General features: G+C 42.9%; 1 protein-coding gene across 8 annotated transcripts in view; it reads left to right on the forward strand.

Moving 5' to 3' along the window:
• The window catches only part of KIZ (kizuna centrosomal protein), a 172,486-nt gene that overhangs the window by 151,707 nt on the left and 7,525 nt on the right, over positions 1–13,254 (forward strand). For 6 of the 8 annotated variants that reach the window (XM_049870118.1, XM_049870113.1, XM_049870111.1 and 3 more), the window contains one exon: positions 9,802–9,845. In XM_049870118.1, the coding sequence (XP_049726075.1) occupies positions 9,802–9,845 (44 nt within the window). Of the gene's footprint in view, positions 1–9,801; positions 9,846–11,818; positions 11,983–13,254 lie in introns of those variants that run through there. The other 2 variants (XM_049870112.1, XM_049870117.1) reach the window with 2 other exon arrangements.

The raw sequence follows: 13,254 nt of genomic DNA on the forward strand, positions 1-13,254 counted from the left end.
TCACCTAAAGCCCAGTAAAAGAAAAAAAAAAAAGTAGAGTTTGATAAAAAGAACTAAGTGCCAAGGTTTAGTATAGAGTTTTTTAAATGGAGGATTAGGTTAGCCAAACTTAGAAGGTAATATATATCTTAGCCCGGGTTCCCCAGAAAATACGTATGTCAAAAAAAATATGAAAGTGGTAAATAAATGTCTGAGTTATATGAACCGTAAGTCATGCCATGTTCTCTGAAATTTGCTTAGTCCCTTATGAATTTCCATAGAAAAGGGAATCAGAATATTTCCCCCTCATTACCTCACAGCTGAATAGAAGAGTGCATCTAGGACCTGATGCACAAAAGCCACTCATATGGTGCCTTTACAGATAGCATGTATAGAATGAACTCCAGACTGGAAGGTGAATATGTTTTTCTAAGTGTCAAGTAAAGATTAAATAAATAAACATTGCATGATATCTGCCGTATTGACATGACCTATGACCGTATTGACAGCATAACATTTTATTTCTTAATACTTCCATTAAAACCAAAACCTTTTCTCGCTTAAATGTATTTGAAAAGAAAAATTTTTTATCATGACCCCAAATAGAAAAACAGTACCACTTGTCATCAAATATAAGCAAAAAATAAATGGAATGAAAAGTTTGTTATAATTTTTAAATTAAAAAAATTGGACATAAAATGGTGGGGTGGGGGGCTGGGGAGAAGCTTGCAAGCAGCCATACAAGGCACAATTGGTCTCTACTCACCTGGAACAACAAAGAAAAAAGGAGAGTCAGGGATAGGAGAAGGATATGGAATGTGTGGCTAATTGCCTCCATGAACAACTGCCTCCTTTGCCATGAGACCAGAAGAAATGGTTGGTGCCCAGCTACCATTACTGAACATTTTGATCAAAGGTTATATAGAAGAATTCTGATCAAAAGGAAAAGATGCAGAACAGAATTTAAAATTCTCATAGACTCCATACTTTCTGGAGCCATGAAAAAAAACAAACCCAACCCTCTGCCATTGAGTCAGTTCTGACTCATAGTGACCCTATAGGACAGAGTAGAACTTGCCCTAGGGTTTCCAAGGAGTACCTGGTAGATTTGAACTGCTGACCTTTTGATTAGCAGCCTTAGCTCTTTACTATGCCACCAGGGTTTCCATGGAGACCCCTGAAACTTGCCTGGAGATAATCTTTAAACCTTAAACCAAAAATATCCCCTGAAGTCTTCTTAAAACCAAACGATAGTTTAGCTTAAGTAGTTAAAAATGTCTGCCTTGAGCATTTTGCTCTTTTAAACCAAAACCCAGTCCTGTCGAGTCTTTCCATGCTCTTTTAAGAACTATTTGTATGGGATCAAATTGACAACAGCAACTCAAAAGATTAGATAGGAACCTTAGTGGGCAGTGAGCTTATGTTAATGGGGGTGGAACAACTTAGAGAAGTAGGGTGAGAATGGTTGCACAATACAAAGAATTTAATCAATGTAACTTAATTATACATGTGGAAACTGTTGAATTGTATATTTTGCTGCGTATAATCTCAACAACACAATAAATAAAAACTTAAAAATAAGATAAAATAGTGCTGCAGTGAACATAGATGTGCGTGTTTGTGTCATTTGTATTAGATTCCTAGGGTATATACCTAGAAATGGAATTGTTGGGTCATATGGCAACTCTACACCCAGTTTTTTGAGGATGCACCAGACTATTTTCCATAATAGCTGTACCATTTTGCATTCCCACCAGCAATGGATGAGGGTTCGAGTTTCTGCAAATCTCCTCCAACACTTGTCATTTTCTGTTTTTTTGTTTATCTTAAGCTATCCTTAAAAAAAAAAAAAACTAAAACCTGTTGCCTTTGAGTCGATTCCAGCTCATAGTGGGAGTGAAATGGTATCTCATTGTCTTTTCGATTTGCTTCTCTGATGGCTAATGACATTAAGCATCTTTTCATGTGTCTTTTGGCAATTTGAGTATCCTCTTTGGAGAAGCGTCTGTTCACGTCCTTTGTGCAGTTTTTGATTAGGTTATTTGTCTTTTTGTTTTTAAGTTGTAGAAGTTTTGTACGTATTTTAGATATTAGACCCTTATCAGTTATATCGTTCCCAAAGATTTTTTCCCAGTCTGTAGTTTACTCTGTACTCTTTTGATAGTCTTTTTTTTTTTTTTTAATTGACAATATTATTTTTATTTGGTCTAATTCAGGAAGCATGATAGAGTTTTGTCACAATTTAGACCTGCATATTTTGGTAGGGAAAGAGAGCTGGAGTGGGTAGGATTGCAGAAAGTCCAAATTTTTGGAACTGCAGAATCCACAGAACTTGCGGCCTGTACCTCTCCCTCTGCGTCACTGCTCACACCAGGCGGCCCTCTTCACGGTCTCTGTTAGTACAAGCACCTGACTTTTTGGTTTTTTAAATTGTACTTTAGGTCAAAGTTTACAGAGCAAATTTAGTTTCTCATTAAACAATACGTATATTGTTTTGCAACCCCGAGTCATGTTAACACTCTCCTCTTCTCAACCTTGGGTTTCCCATTTCCATTATTCCAGCTTTCCTGTCCCTCCTGCCTTCTCATCCTTGCTCCTGGTCTGATGTGCTCATTTAGACTCATGTATGTGGTTGAGCTACATTTATTATTGTTTGTCTTATCCAAACCAAACCAAACCCACTGCCGTCGAGTCGATTCCGACTCATAGCAACCCTATAGGACAGAGTAGAGCTGCCCCATAGAGTTTCCAAGGAGCACCTGGCAGATTTCAACTGCCGACCTCTTGGTTAGCAGCCGTAGCACTTAACCACTATGGTACCAGGGCTTCTGTTTGTCTTATAGGCCTGGCCAATGCAGTGGGTAATCTCTGGCTGAAGGATGAACCTCAGAAGTGACTTCAGTACTGAGTTAAAAGGGTGTCCAGGGAGCCATACTCTCAAGGTTTCTCTAGTCTCTGTTAGACCAGTAAGTCTGCTCTTTTTCTGAGTTTGAATTTTGTTCTACATTTTTTTCCAGCTCTATCCATGACCCTCTATTGTGATACCTGTCAGAGCAGTTGGTGGTAGTAGCTGGGTACCATCTAGTTGTGCTGGACTCAGTCTGGTGGCAGCTATGGTAATTGTCGTCCATTCGTCCTTTGGGCTAATCTTTCCCTTATGTCCTTAGTTTTCTTCATTCTCCCTTGCTACAGACTGGGTGGGAACAGTAGACTTATCTTAGATGACCACTCACAAGCTTTTAAGACCCCAGATGTTACTCGCCAAAGTAGGATGTAGAACATTTTGTATATAAACTATGTGATGCCAGTTGAGCTAGATGTCCCCCAAGACCATGTTCACCAGCCCTCAGCCTAGTAACTCAGTCCCTCAGGGAGTTTGAATGTGTCTATGAAGCTTCTATGACTTTGCCTGGGTTAAGTTATACTGATACTTCCCCAGTATTGTGTGCTGAGTCTTCACCAAAGTTATCACTTACCTGCTGTCTAAACCCAACCCAGCGCCAGTCAATTGTCTAGTTAGTATTTTTCCCTCCCCACTCCTCCCCTCCCTTATAACCATCAAAGATTTTTTCTTTCTGTGCATAAACCTTTTCATAAGTTTTTATAATAGTGGTCTCATACAGCATTTGGCCTTTTGTTACTGACTTATTTCACTCAACATAATGCCCTCCAGATTCATCCATGTTGTGAGATGTTTCCCAGATTAATCATTGTACTTTATCATTGCCATAGTATTCCATTGTGTGTATGTACCATAGTTTGTTTATCCATTCATCTGTTCATGGGCACTTAGGTTGTTTTTTGTTGTTGTTGTTGTTATTGTGTGATAAAGTCTTTGGATGAACTTAAGTATTTACCTTTTATGAGGTCCTAGTTATCTATTTCGTTTTCCATTGCTTGTGCCTTCATTGTTGTGTTTGATTATCACTGAAAAATATTAGGTCCCAAAGCTTTGCTCCTATATTTTCTTCCAAGTACTTTATGGTTTTAGATTTAATATTTAAGTCTTTGATCCATTTTGAATTAGTTTTTGTATATGGCGTGAGGTATGGATCTTGTTTCATTTTTCTGCCTGTGGAATCCAGTTTTGCCAGCACGAGTTATTGAAGAGACTTGCCATCGACTTTTGTATTTATGTTGCCTTTAGTTGTTTATGAAAAGATCTTCATAAGTGTTCCATGCTATCTTGATTAGTAAAATTCAGCAATTAGTGACTACTTTCAGCACAGTTTATGAGACTATTTCTATCTACATGAGCCTCGTGGTCACATAAAATGGACAGTTACTTGACACACGTAATTTCTACTGCTTTCCTTAGTACGCTGCATCATCATGGTTACATATATACGATGGTCACTTTGTGCCAGGTGCTGTTCTTAAGGTAAAACCTGTTCCGTCAAGGTCCTGGCCAACCGTAACTTTTCAAGTTTCACAAGGATGAGAACAAAAGTAACTTCGATAAGAACTGTCTTCATCTTGTTTATCAGTAGCAGGGGAACTTAGAAACAATTACCAAAATGTGTCAAAAAATAAGATGGCCAGATGGATAGACAGAGGGAAGATATATGTAAAGCCAAGGTGGCATGTTAATAATTGTGTGTTCGTGTTTTTATTACACAATTGGGAAAAATTACCAAACCTAATGGAAAGTTCTTCAGAGATCATTTAGTTTACACAATCAGTTGTGTATCCGTGTGAAAGCGGTATATTTGAAGTACTAGAACCTCCAGTCTAATTGTAAACTTCTATGGAAAAAACCAATTTTACTATCTTGGGTTCAAAGAGTTGCCCGTGAAAGACCGTGTGGGGGAAACGGGCTTTTTGAATTACAGCAAGTGCATCATGCCTCGGCAGTGCCTGTCAACAGAGCTGGCAATCCGTGGTCCTCAGGCCAAGTCCGGCCCACTGTCTGCTTCCATACCAGCCCAAGAACAAAGAATGGTACATGCGTTTTTAAGTGGTTGAGGCAAAATGTTTCATGACAGATGAAAGTATATGAAATTCAAATTTTAGAGTGTATAGTAAAGTTTAGCTGACACACAGCGATGCCCATTAGTTTTCTTGTTGCTACAGCCATAGAGGTAAGTGGTTGTTCAGAGACCGCATGGCCCACAAAGCCTCTAAAATATTTCCACTCTGGCTCTTTCCAGTTAACGTTGCCGACCCCAGCTTTACAAGACAGAAGTGTTGCTTTTGTGGTCTCAGAGGATTAGGCAGTATGATTCCAAGCACGTGTGATGGGGTCTGGTGACCATATTCTGTGGCCTATAACCTTAGCTCTTCTGTTTCTTATGTTTTCAGAATTGTGTTTATTCTTATTCTTCTCTGGCTTACTGTAGTAGCTAAACAAGTTGGCTCTATCCAGTGCTCTGCAAAAAGTTCTCCTGCCATCCCCACTGGCCTTGTCTTAGCTTTATACATCAGGTGTGAACCAGGGAGAGCACAGGGGCCCTAAGATAGTGTGTGATAAAAACCAGTCCTTAATCACAGTGTCAAGTGGAATTTCATTTAAGCTTCAGAGGTGGCTTCCCATAGGGAAAACAATTGGCCCTAAGGTATGAGGGTGGGATAGGAAGCCCTTAGAAGCCTCCTCCACCTTTCTCAGCGGTTGAACGATATGCCCTTAGTTCTGCAACATGTTTCTTCTAAGAAAACTAGTAAGATGGATAATTAAGAATCCATTACACAATTTACATTTTGCTGGGTTGTTCACTGACTCCCTGTGGCTTAAATGTTCTCAGAGCTGAGCTATGTAACCACAGGACATACAGGCTCAAGTGGCCTCATGGAGACGTGGCTTCAGGACTTCCCACTTGCCTGTGCAGAAAATAAAGGTCTCTTCAAACGCTCTTGTGGGTCACCTTCACAGTGGGGTTCAAAACTGCCTGCTGACTTGCTTTTGATGAGTTGAATGACTACTAACACTTGCTTACATACGTGGTTTTCACATGGTGATGTTTGCAGCCTTGAGTGTGGCTTTTTCTTTTCCTTTTTGCCAGCAGGGAAGCCAAAGAAATGTGAACAACCTGGTTCTAAGTCACATATTAAGTGCCAAAACCAAACCCATTGCTGTCAAGTCGATTCCAACTCATAGCGACCCTATAGAACTGCCCCATAGGGTTTCCAAGGCTGTAAATCACATCTTTCTCCAGTGGAGCTGCTGATAGGTTCGAACTGCCAATCTTTCAGTTAGCAGCTGAGCACTTAACCACTGCCACCAGGGCTCCACATATTAAATAGAAATGTGCAAATCAAATAATGTATCATCAAGTATTGATCGAGTATCTTTAAGCAAGGCCCTGTGCTTAGTGAGGTCCATTTAGTCATTCCACGTAATCATTGAGCACTTACCAAGTGCTGAGCACTGGTTGCTCAGGTGAGCTGAAACTGGCATGGTAGCTGCCCTCGTGGAGCTTACCATCTAGAGGGGGAAGAGTCATTCATCAGTTAGTCACACAAATGGATGCAAACAACCACTGACAAGAACTAAGTAGGGCGAGAGGGAGGAGTGAAGGGATAGAAATGTGGAGGGCTAACCCTGCCTAGGGGATCAGTCTTGGAGGCCCTGTTCAGGATTTAGATTTTTGTGCCAAAGCAATGGGAAGGCATTGAAGATTTTTAAGCAAGAACATGAAGCAATGATTAGATTTCGGTTTTGAAAAGCTTGCACTTGCTGTTGAGTGAAAAATGGTCTGTAAGGAAAGATGGATGTGAGGCCACTGGTTGGGAGGCTGTTGCAGAGATCCAGCAGGAGATGCCAGTAGCACTGACTAGGGTGGGTGCCGGCACTGACAGAAATAGTGAAGGATGTTGGGAGGTAAACTTGGCAGGACTATGGCCTGATTGGGTGGGGGAGGGGCAAGGAGTGGAGAAGGGGACTGGGGGAATGGGGTGCCACTTGCTGAGAAAGGAGGGAGGACTTGGTTTGGCAGGGGAGGGACCCCGCTTGGAGGGAGCAGATTATGAGTTTGGTGGTGGATAGGTATATGGACTCTGAGGCACTTGGAGGCAGCCAAGTGGGAGTTGGACATGTTTCTGGAGCTCAGAGAAGTGGCCTGGGCTCTGGGGACCAGGCCTTGAGGTTACATCAGCCTCTGTGCCCTTGCTCACATCAAGGTCTTCCTACCGCCCCATTGCACCACATGCTACCTGTCAGTCCCAGCCTATGAAGTCCTTTGTCTTGCAAAGCAAAGTCCAGGGGTGCCCTGCTTCCTTAGGGATCTACAGCCACACAGCTTGCCCACTCCCATGCTGTCAGTCACTCCAGCCAGCAGGAGTCTCACTTTTTTCCCCAACTTCTGCAACCTTTTGATAATCCACCTTTCCCCCAGTATGTAGCCCAGTGTCCTCTTGTAATGGGAGGTGGGTAGATATCTGTGTGTGTGTGTGTGTGTGTGTATGCATACACATGTTTGCACTTTATGTAAGATGATTTCTTGTGGGCTGACAACACTAACGCCTACCTTACTTCAGCTTCTGTGACCGTCAGTAATGGTGGGGCCCTTTCAGATGGTCTGAGGGGCTTCCAATCCTCATGGAGAAATGACCACAGGCCAAGACTTGATCATGGCAGATAAACATGCTGAGTTTAAAGGGGGTCTTGACAGATACTGAGCCTAGAAAATGATACCTTAGTGGAGCTTATTTTAATGAAAAAAGTAATGTTTAAAATAAAATGTAAATTACAGTAACTGTGGCCAAAGAGCCCTGGTGGCACAGTGGTTAAGAGCTTGGCTGCTAACCAAAGGGCTGGCAGCCGCTCCTTGGGAACCCCATGAGGCAGTTCTGCTCTGTCCTATAGGGTCGCTGTGAGTTGGAATCGGCTCGACAGCAATGGGTTGTTGTTTTGCTGTTATGGCCAAAGACAGATTTTTAAGCCATAGGTTTATCACATTGTTGTTGTTAGGTGCCATCAAGTCAGTTCTGACTCATAACAACCCTTTGTACAACAGATCGAAGCATTGCCCAGTCCTGCGCCATCCTCATAATCATTGCTATGTTTAAGCCCATTGTTGTAGCAACTGTGTCACTCCATCTCATCAAGGATCTTCCTCTTTTTCGCTGACCCTCTACGTTACCAAGCATGATGTCCTTCTCCAGAAACTGGTCCCTCCCAATAACATATCCAAAATATGTGAGATGAAGTCTCACCATCTTCGCTTCCGAGGAGCACTCTGGCTGTACTCCTTCCAAGACAGGCTTGTTCGTTCTTCTGGCAGTCCATGGTATATTCAGTATTCTTCACCACCACCATAATTCAAAGGCATCAATTCTTCTTCGGTCTTCTTTATTCATTGTCCATCTTTCACATGCATATGAGGTGATTGCAAATATCATGGCTCAGGTCAGGGCACCTTAGTCCTCAAAGTGACATCTTTGCTTTTCAACACTTTAAAGAGGTCTTTTGCAGCAGATTTACGCAGTACAGTGCATCATTTGATTTCCTGACTGCTGCTTCCATGGGTGTTGATTGTGGGTCCAAGTAAAATGAAATCCTTGACAACTATCTTTCCTCCATTTGTCATGATATTGCTTATTGGTCCAGTTGTGAGGATTTTTGTTTTCCTTATGGTGAGGTGTAATCCATACTGAAGGCTGTAGTCTTTGATCTTTATCAGTAAGTGCTTCAAGTCCTCTTCACTCTCAGCAAGCAAGGTTGTGTCACCTGCATAACACAGGCTGTTAACGAGTCTTCCTCCAATCTTGATGCCGCCTGTTTCTTCACATAGTTCAGCTTCTCAGATTATTTGCTCAGCATGTAGATTCCATAAGTATGGTGAAAGGATACAACGCTGACACACACCTTCCTAATTTTAAACCACGCAGTATCCCCTTATCCTGTTTGAACTGCCTGCCTGCCTCTTGGTCTGAGCACAGGTTCCACATGAGCACAATTAAGTGTTCTGGAATTCCTATTCTTCGCAATGTCATCCATAATTTCTTATGATCCCATGGTCAAATGCCTTTGCATAGTCAATAAAATACAGGTAAACAAACATCTTACCATACTTGGCCCAAAAGGATAAAAAAAAAGGATAGACATGATGAATTCACAGACTTACCTGCATCCAGGGGACCAGAGTCCCGACCCATGGGGAGGGCAGTGCAGGCAGCACAGGGGGCATGCCATTGGAAGCATGGCATCTGCAGGCTAATATTTGGCAGAAACTTGAGAAAGCGCACCAAAATATCAAGCCATCCACATGTAATATCTTCTTTTTAAATATTCCCTTTGACCATTCAGTGTGAACCTTAAAGAGTTTAAGTATAGTAAAAAATTTGAACGATGCTCCCAGAGGGCACTTTCAATCTCTTTACAATTGCAGAACTCCTGAAAGGGCCCACTCGGAAAACCTGTCTACTAGCCAACATTCTCATCCTTGCATTCTAACGTCTTGAATTCCCTACTTAAGATATTTCACTTTTAACTTGTCTAAAAGTGCTAAAGCATTGTACTTTAGTGGTGTTCAGAGGATTGTTAAATGAAACGGGTCCTCCCCCTCCATGCCCCAGTGACTGTTTTCTGGCAGCAGCCCAGTGCACGGGGACTCATGGAGGAGCCGGGTGCTGAGCGCTGGCTGCGTCCCCCACACAGCTGTCGGGGCGGGTGCACATGGGGCCAGTGGTGGCGCTGTCAGGCAGGGACACCCTCACACCAACGCAGGTCCTGACATCTTTTGACTTTAAAACTTGGAGGATGAATGTAAAGTTGCCGGGCTTTTAGTGGACAACATGTGCTCCATCTCTCATGTGCTCGTTGTGAAAATGTTAGTCTGATTTTCATTTTTTCTCCAGGACTGAGGCCATTTCTTTATTTTACAGGCATGAGGATGAAAGCAAACCAACTACCAACTTAAAATCTAAAGGTAAGGGAAATAATTGGAGACCAGATTTTCATTTTATACTTTAACAGATGAGTTGTTGGAGACGTTTGTTTGTTGTCTCCAACAACTCATCTGTTAAAGCAGCTCTTGTGGCTCTCTGGGGCAATCTTAGTCTCTGAGGGGCTCAGCTTCCTGGCTTCTTGAGATATCATCACCAGTAAGCGGGGTCTGTGACCCAAGTACACATGTGTGCAACAGGCCACAGGTACTTGGCATTTTAGTTTCAGGTATGAAGTCGCAGGGGATCCTGACTCCACATCTGATTGATTACCAAGACCAGTTTATTCTACCTACAGAATGTTTTTTGCCTCTCTCCCCACTCTTACTGCTAATACCCACTGCTCGTGACACGACAGGGCTCTTGCAGTAGACTCTTGTCCTCACATCCAGCACTTTCTCAACTTCTGGGTATCCTCCACCTGGCCACCAGCACCTGCACCCTGACTCAACCATCTTACCTTCCTACTTGAGAATTGCCTATGCCTCCCCACTACCTGAAAGATAGAGTCCAAATGTTCCATTCATGGTTTGGCCCCATCCCTACTTTCCAGGTCCTGCCCTCTTTGGGTCTAGCCACAACCAGCTTTCTCCAGATACACCTACCACTGTGCCTTTGCTCGTGCTGTCCCTTCTCTGAGAAGTTCTGTTCCTTCTGCTTTGCTCAGTGAGCTCCTCCTTATCCATCAAGGCTCAGTTCATAGGAGGCTCCCTCCTTCCATAGAAACACTGCGGCATGTCCCTAGCCGAGCATGGACTCTCTCTACTCCTGTCTCCTTCAAACCCATCCCCAGTGGGTTGTAGTTGAGGGCATGGGTTTGAGTCAGATGACCTGAGTGGGCCTCCTGGCTTGGCCATGCACTAACACTGTGGATGTGGCTGGTTACTTAACTTCCCTAAGCCTCAGTTTGTGCAGTAAAATGGAGATATTAATACTTACCTTACCAGGGTGGTACAAGGAATAAATGGGGTCACGTGTAAGAAGGCAGCACAGAGCTGGAAGGTCGAGCTATGTGGATGTTAGTAGTCAATGTTAGTAGATTGTCAGTGTAGCAGATGCTCTTCGTGTCCCCGCCACATCCTGTCAGGCCACTCTGGACATCACCTCAGCCACAGTTCCCATATATGCCCACAGCCTTCTATATTAGCTCTTTGTGTACTTCTGCCTGAGGCTTTCTCTGGCCATAGGGGCATGTTCAGCCTCACAGGGCAGCCCAAAGTGCCAGGGATGGCCCCAAACAACCCTCAACCAGCAAGGGACAGGAGCTGGTGGATAAATAACCGCACTTCCTTACCCTTTGCCGGGGCAATTTGAGATGTGCCCACACAGTCTTAGAGGGTGAGGGTCCCCAGCAGGATTGAGCTCCAGTTGTCCATTGCCAGCACCTGCTCCATAACACACCATTATTGGCCTCCTCTCTTTCCTGCGTCACTTTCCCCAGTCTCCTCCGCATCATTTCTGGGGTCATCTCCCAACTAATGACATGTATCCAGGTCCCTGTCTCAGGGTAAGTATCACTGTTTATTCCCCCACCATGTTCCTACCTTCTCCTCTCTGCTCTTGTAAAGAAAAAGGGAGATAAAAATGGAGGAGCAGCTGAGATGAGGTGGCTGGCGTCAGGCCTGGGAAAAAACCCCAGCTGCCCCTGCTTCCGTGTTTACCGTTATTTTAAGTCCTCCATCCTAAGTAAAGAGCTGGGTGCAACAGAACAGAAAAAGAAGTATTCTGCAGAGTGCCTTCCACAACAGTGCGTTGAACTCATTGTGAAGTACGTACATTAGTCCAGTATTGCCGGGCAGTCTGCATGTATCTGTGCAGGTGCATCGTGGTGTCCCTGCTCGGCCTCTTGTAGGCCACTGCTCCAATTGGCCGGTCTTGCTGTGCTGTTTCATAAACAATTAAGCTGAACCAGTCAGAGTGCAGAGATGTTAAATGGCTGTCTGGTTTTGTCTTCCAGCCTTCTGGGGTGAGTCTGATGACAGCAACTCAGAAATTGAAGCTGCTTTACGTCCTAGAAACCATAACACATCTACTGATGACTTTGATGATTTTTATGATTAATAAGCTGTAATGTCTGTTGGAAATAAAAAAAAGTCTTTATATAAACTGAAACCTTGTGTTCGTATATGAGGTCCAAAATAAGCAAATCTTTTTAAGTTTTGTAGTTTAATGTGAAAACTTGGGACCACATTGCTGTTTAAGTGAAATTTCATGACATGAATATGAACCTCCCTATATACTTTACATGTTATCAAAAAGTAAGGTGATGAATGCAGTGCCCATCGAAATTCCAGGGAGCAGAAGAGCCAAAACAACCTTGAAAGAGAAAAAACACAGTTGGAGTAGTCACACTTCCCTATTTGAAAACTTACTACAAAGCTACAGTAATTAAAACAACGTGGTATTGGTACAAGAATAGATATATAGATCAACTGATTATTGATTCAGTTGACTCAATATCCCATTGATCTGTGTAGAATCTAGAAATAAACCCTCACAGTTATAGTCAAATGATTTTCAACAAGAGTGCCAAGACCATTCAATGGGGAAAGAATAGCCTTTTCAACAGGTGGTGCCGGGACAGCTGGATAGTCACATTCAGAAGATTGAAGTTGGCCCTTTGTGTCATACTGTATACAGAAATTAACTCAGAATGGATCAAAGACCTAAATGTAAGAGCTAAAACTCTTCCAAGGAAATGTAGGCATAAATCTCTATGACCTTGTATTAGGCAGTAGTTTCTTAGCTGTGACAACCAAAATCACTAACAACAAAAAGGAAAAAAATAAATTAGACTTCATCAAAATTAAAACTTCTGTGCATCAAGAACGTGAAAAGACAGCCCACAGAATGGGAGAAAATGGTTGCAAATCATATATCTAATAAGGGACTCGTATCCAGAATATAAAGGAGCCCTGGTGGAGCAATGGTTAAGCTCTTAGCTGCTAACTAAAAGGACTTCAAACCCACTAGCCACTGCATAGGAGAAAGATGTGGCAGTCTGCTTCTATAAGGATTACGGCCTTGGAAACCCTATGAGGCAGCTCTACTCTGCCCTAAAGGGTCACTATGAGTCAGAATTGATTCGGTGGCAATGGGTTTGGTTTGTTTTTGGATCCAGAAGGTGGTGCAGTGGTTAAGTGCTCGGCTGCTAACTGAAAGCTTCGCAGTTCGAACCCCCAAGCCACTCTGTGGGAGAAAGATGTAGCAACCTGCTTCTGTAAAGATTACTACCTTTGATTCAAATGGCCACCAGTGTCCTTAGCCGTCAGAGAGAAGAAAATCAAAACCACAATGAGATACTAGCTGCTATGGATTGAGTTATATACCCCCAAAAAGATATGTTAAAAATCCTAATCCCTGTACCTGTGGGTGTGACCCTGTTTGGAAATA

This window comes from Elephas maximus, chromosome 25, assembly GCF_024166365.1.
Source record: "Elephas maximus indicus isolate mEleMax1 chromosome 25, mEleMax1 primary haplotype, whole genome shotgun sequence".
In the NCBI taxonomy this organism is placed as follows: domain Eukaryota; kingdom Metazoa; phylum Chordata; class Mammalia; order Proboscidea; family Elephantidae; genus Elephas; species Elephas maximus.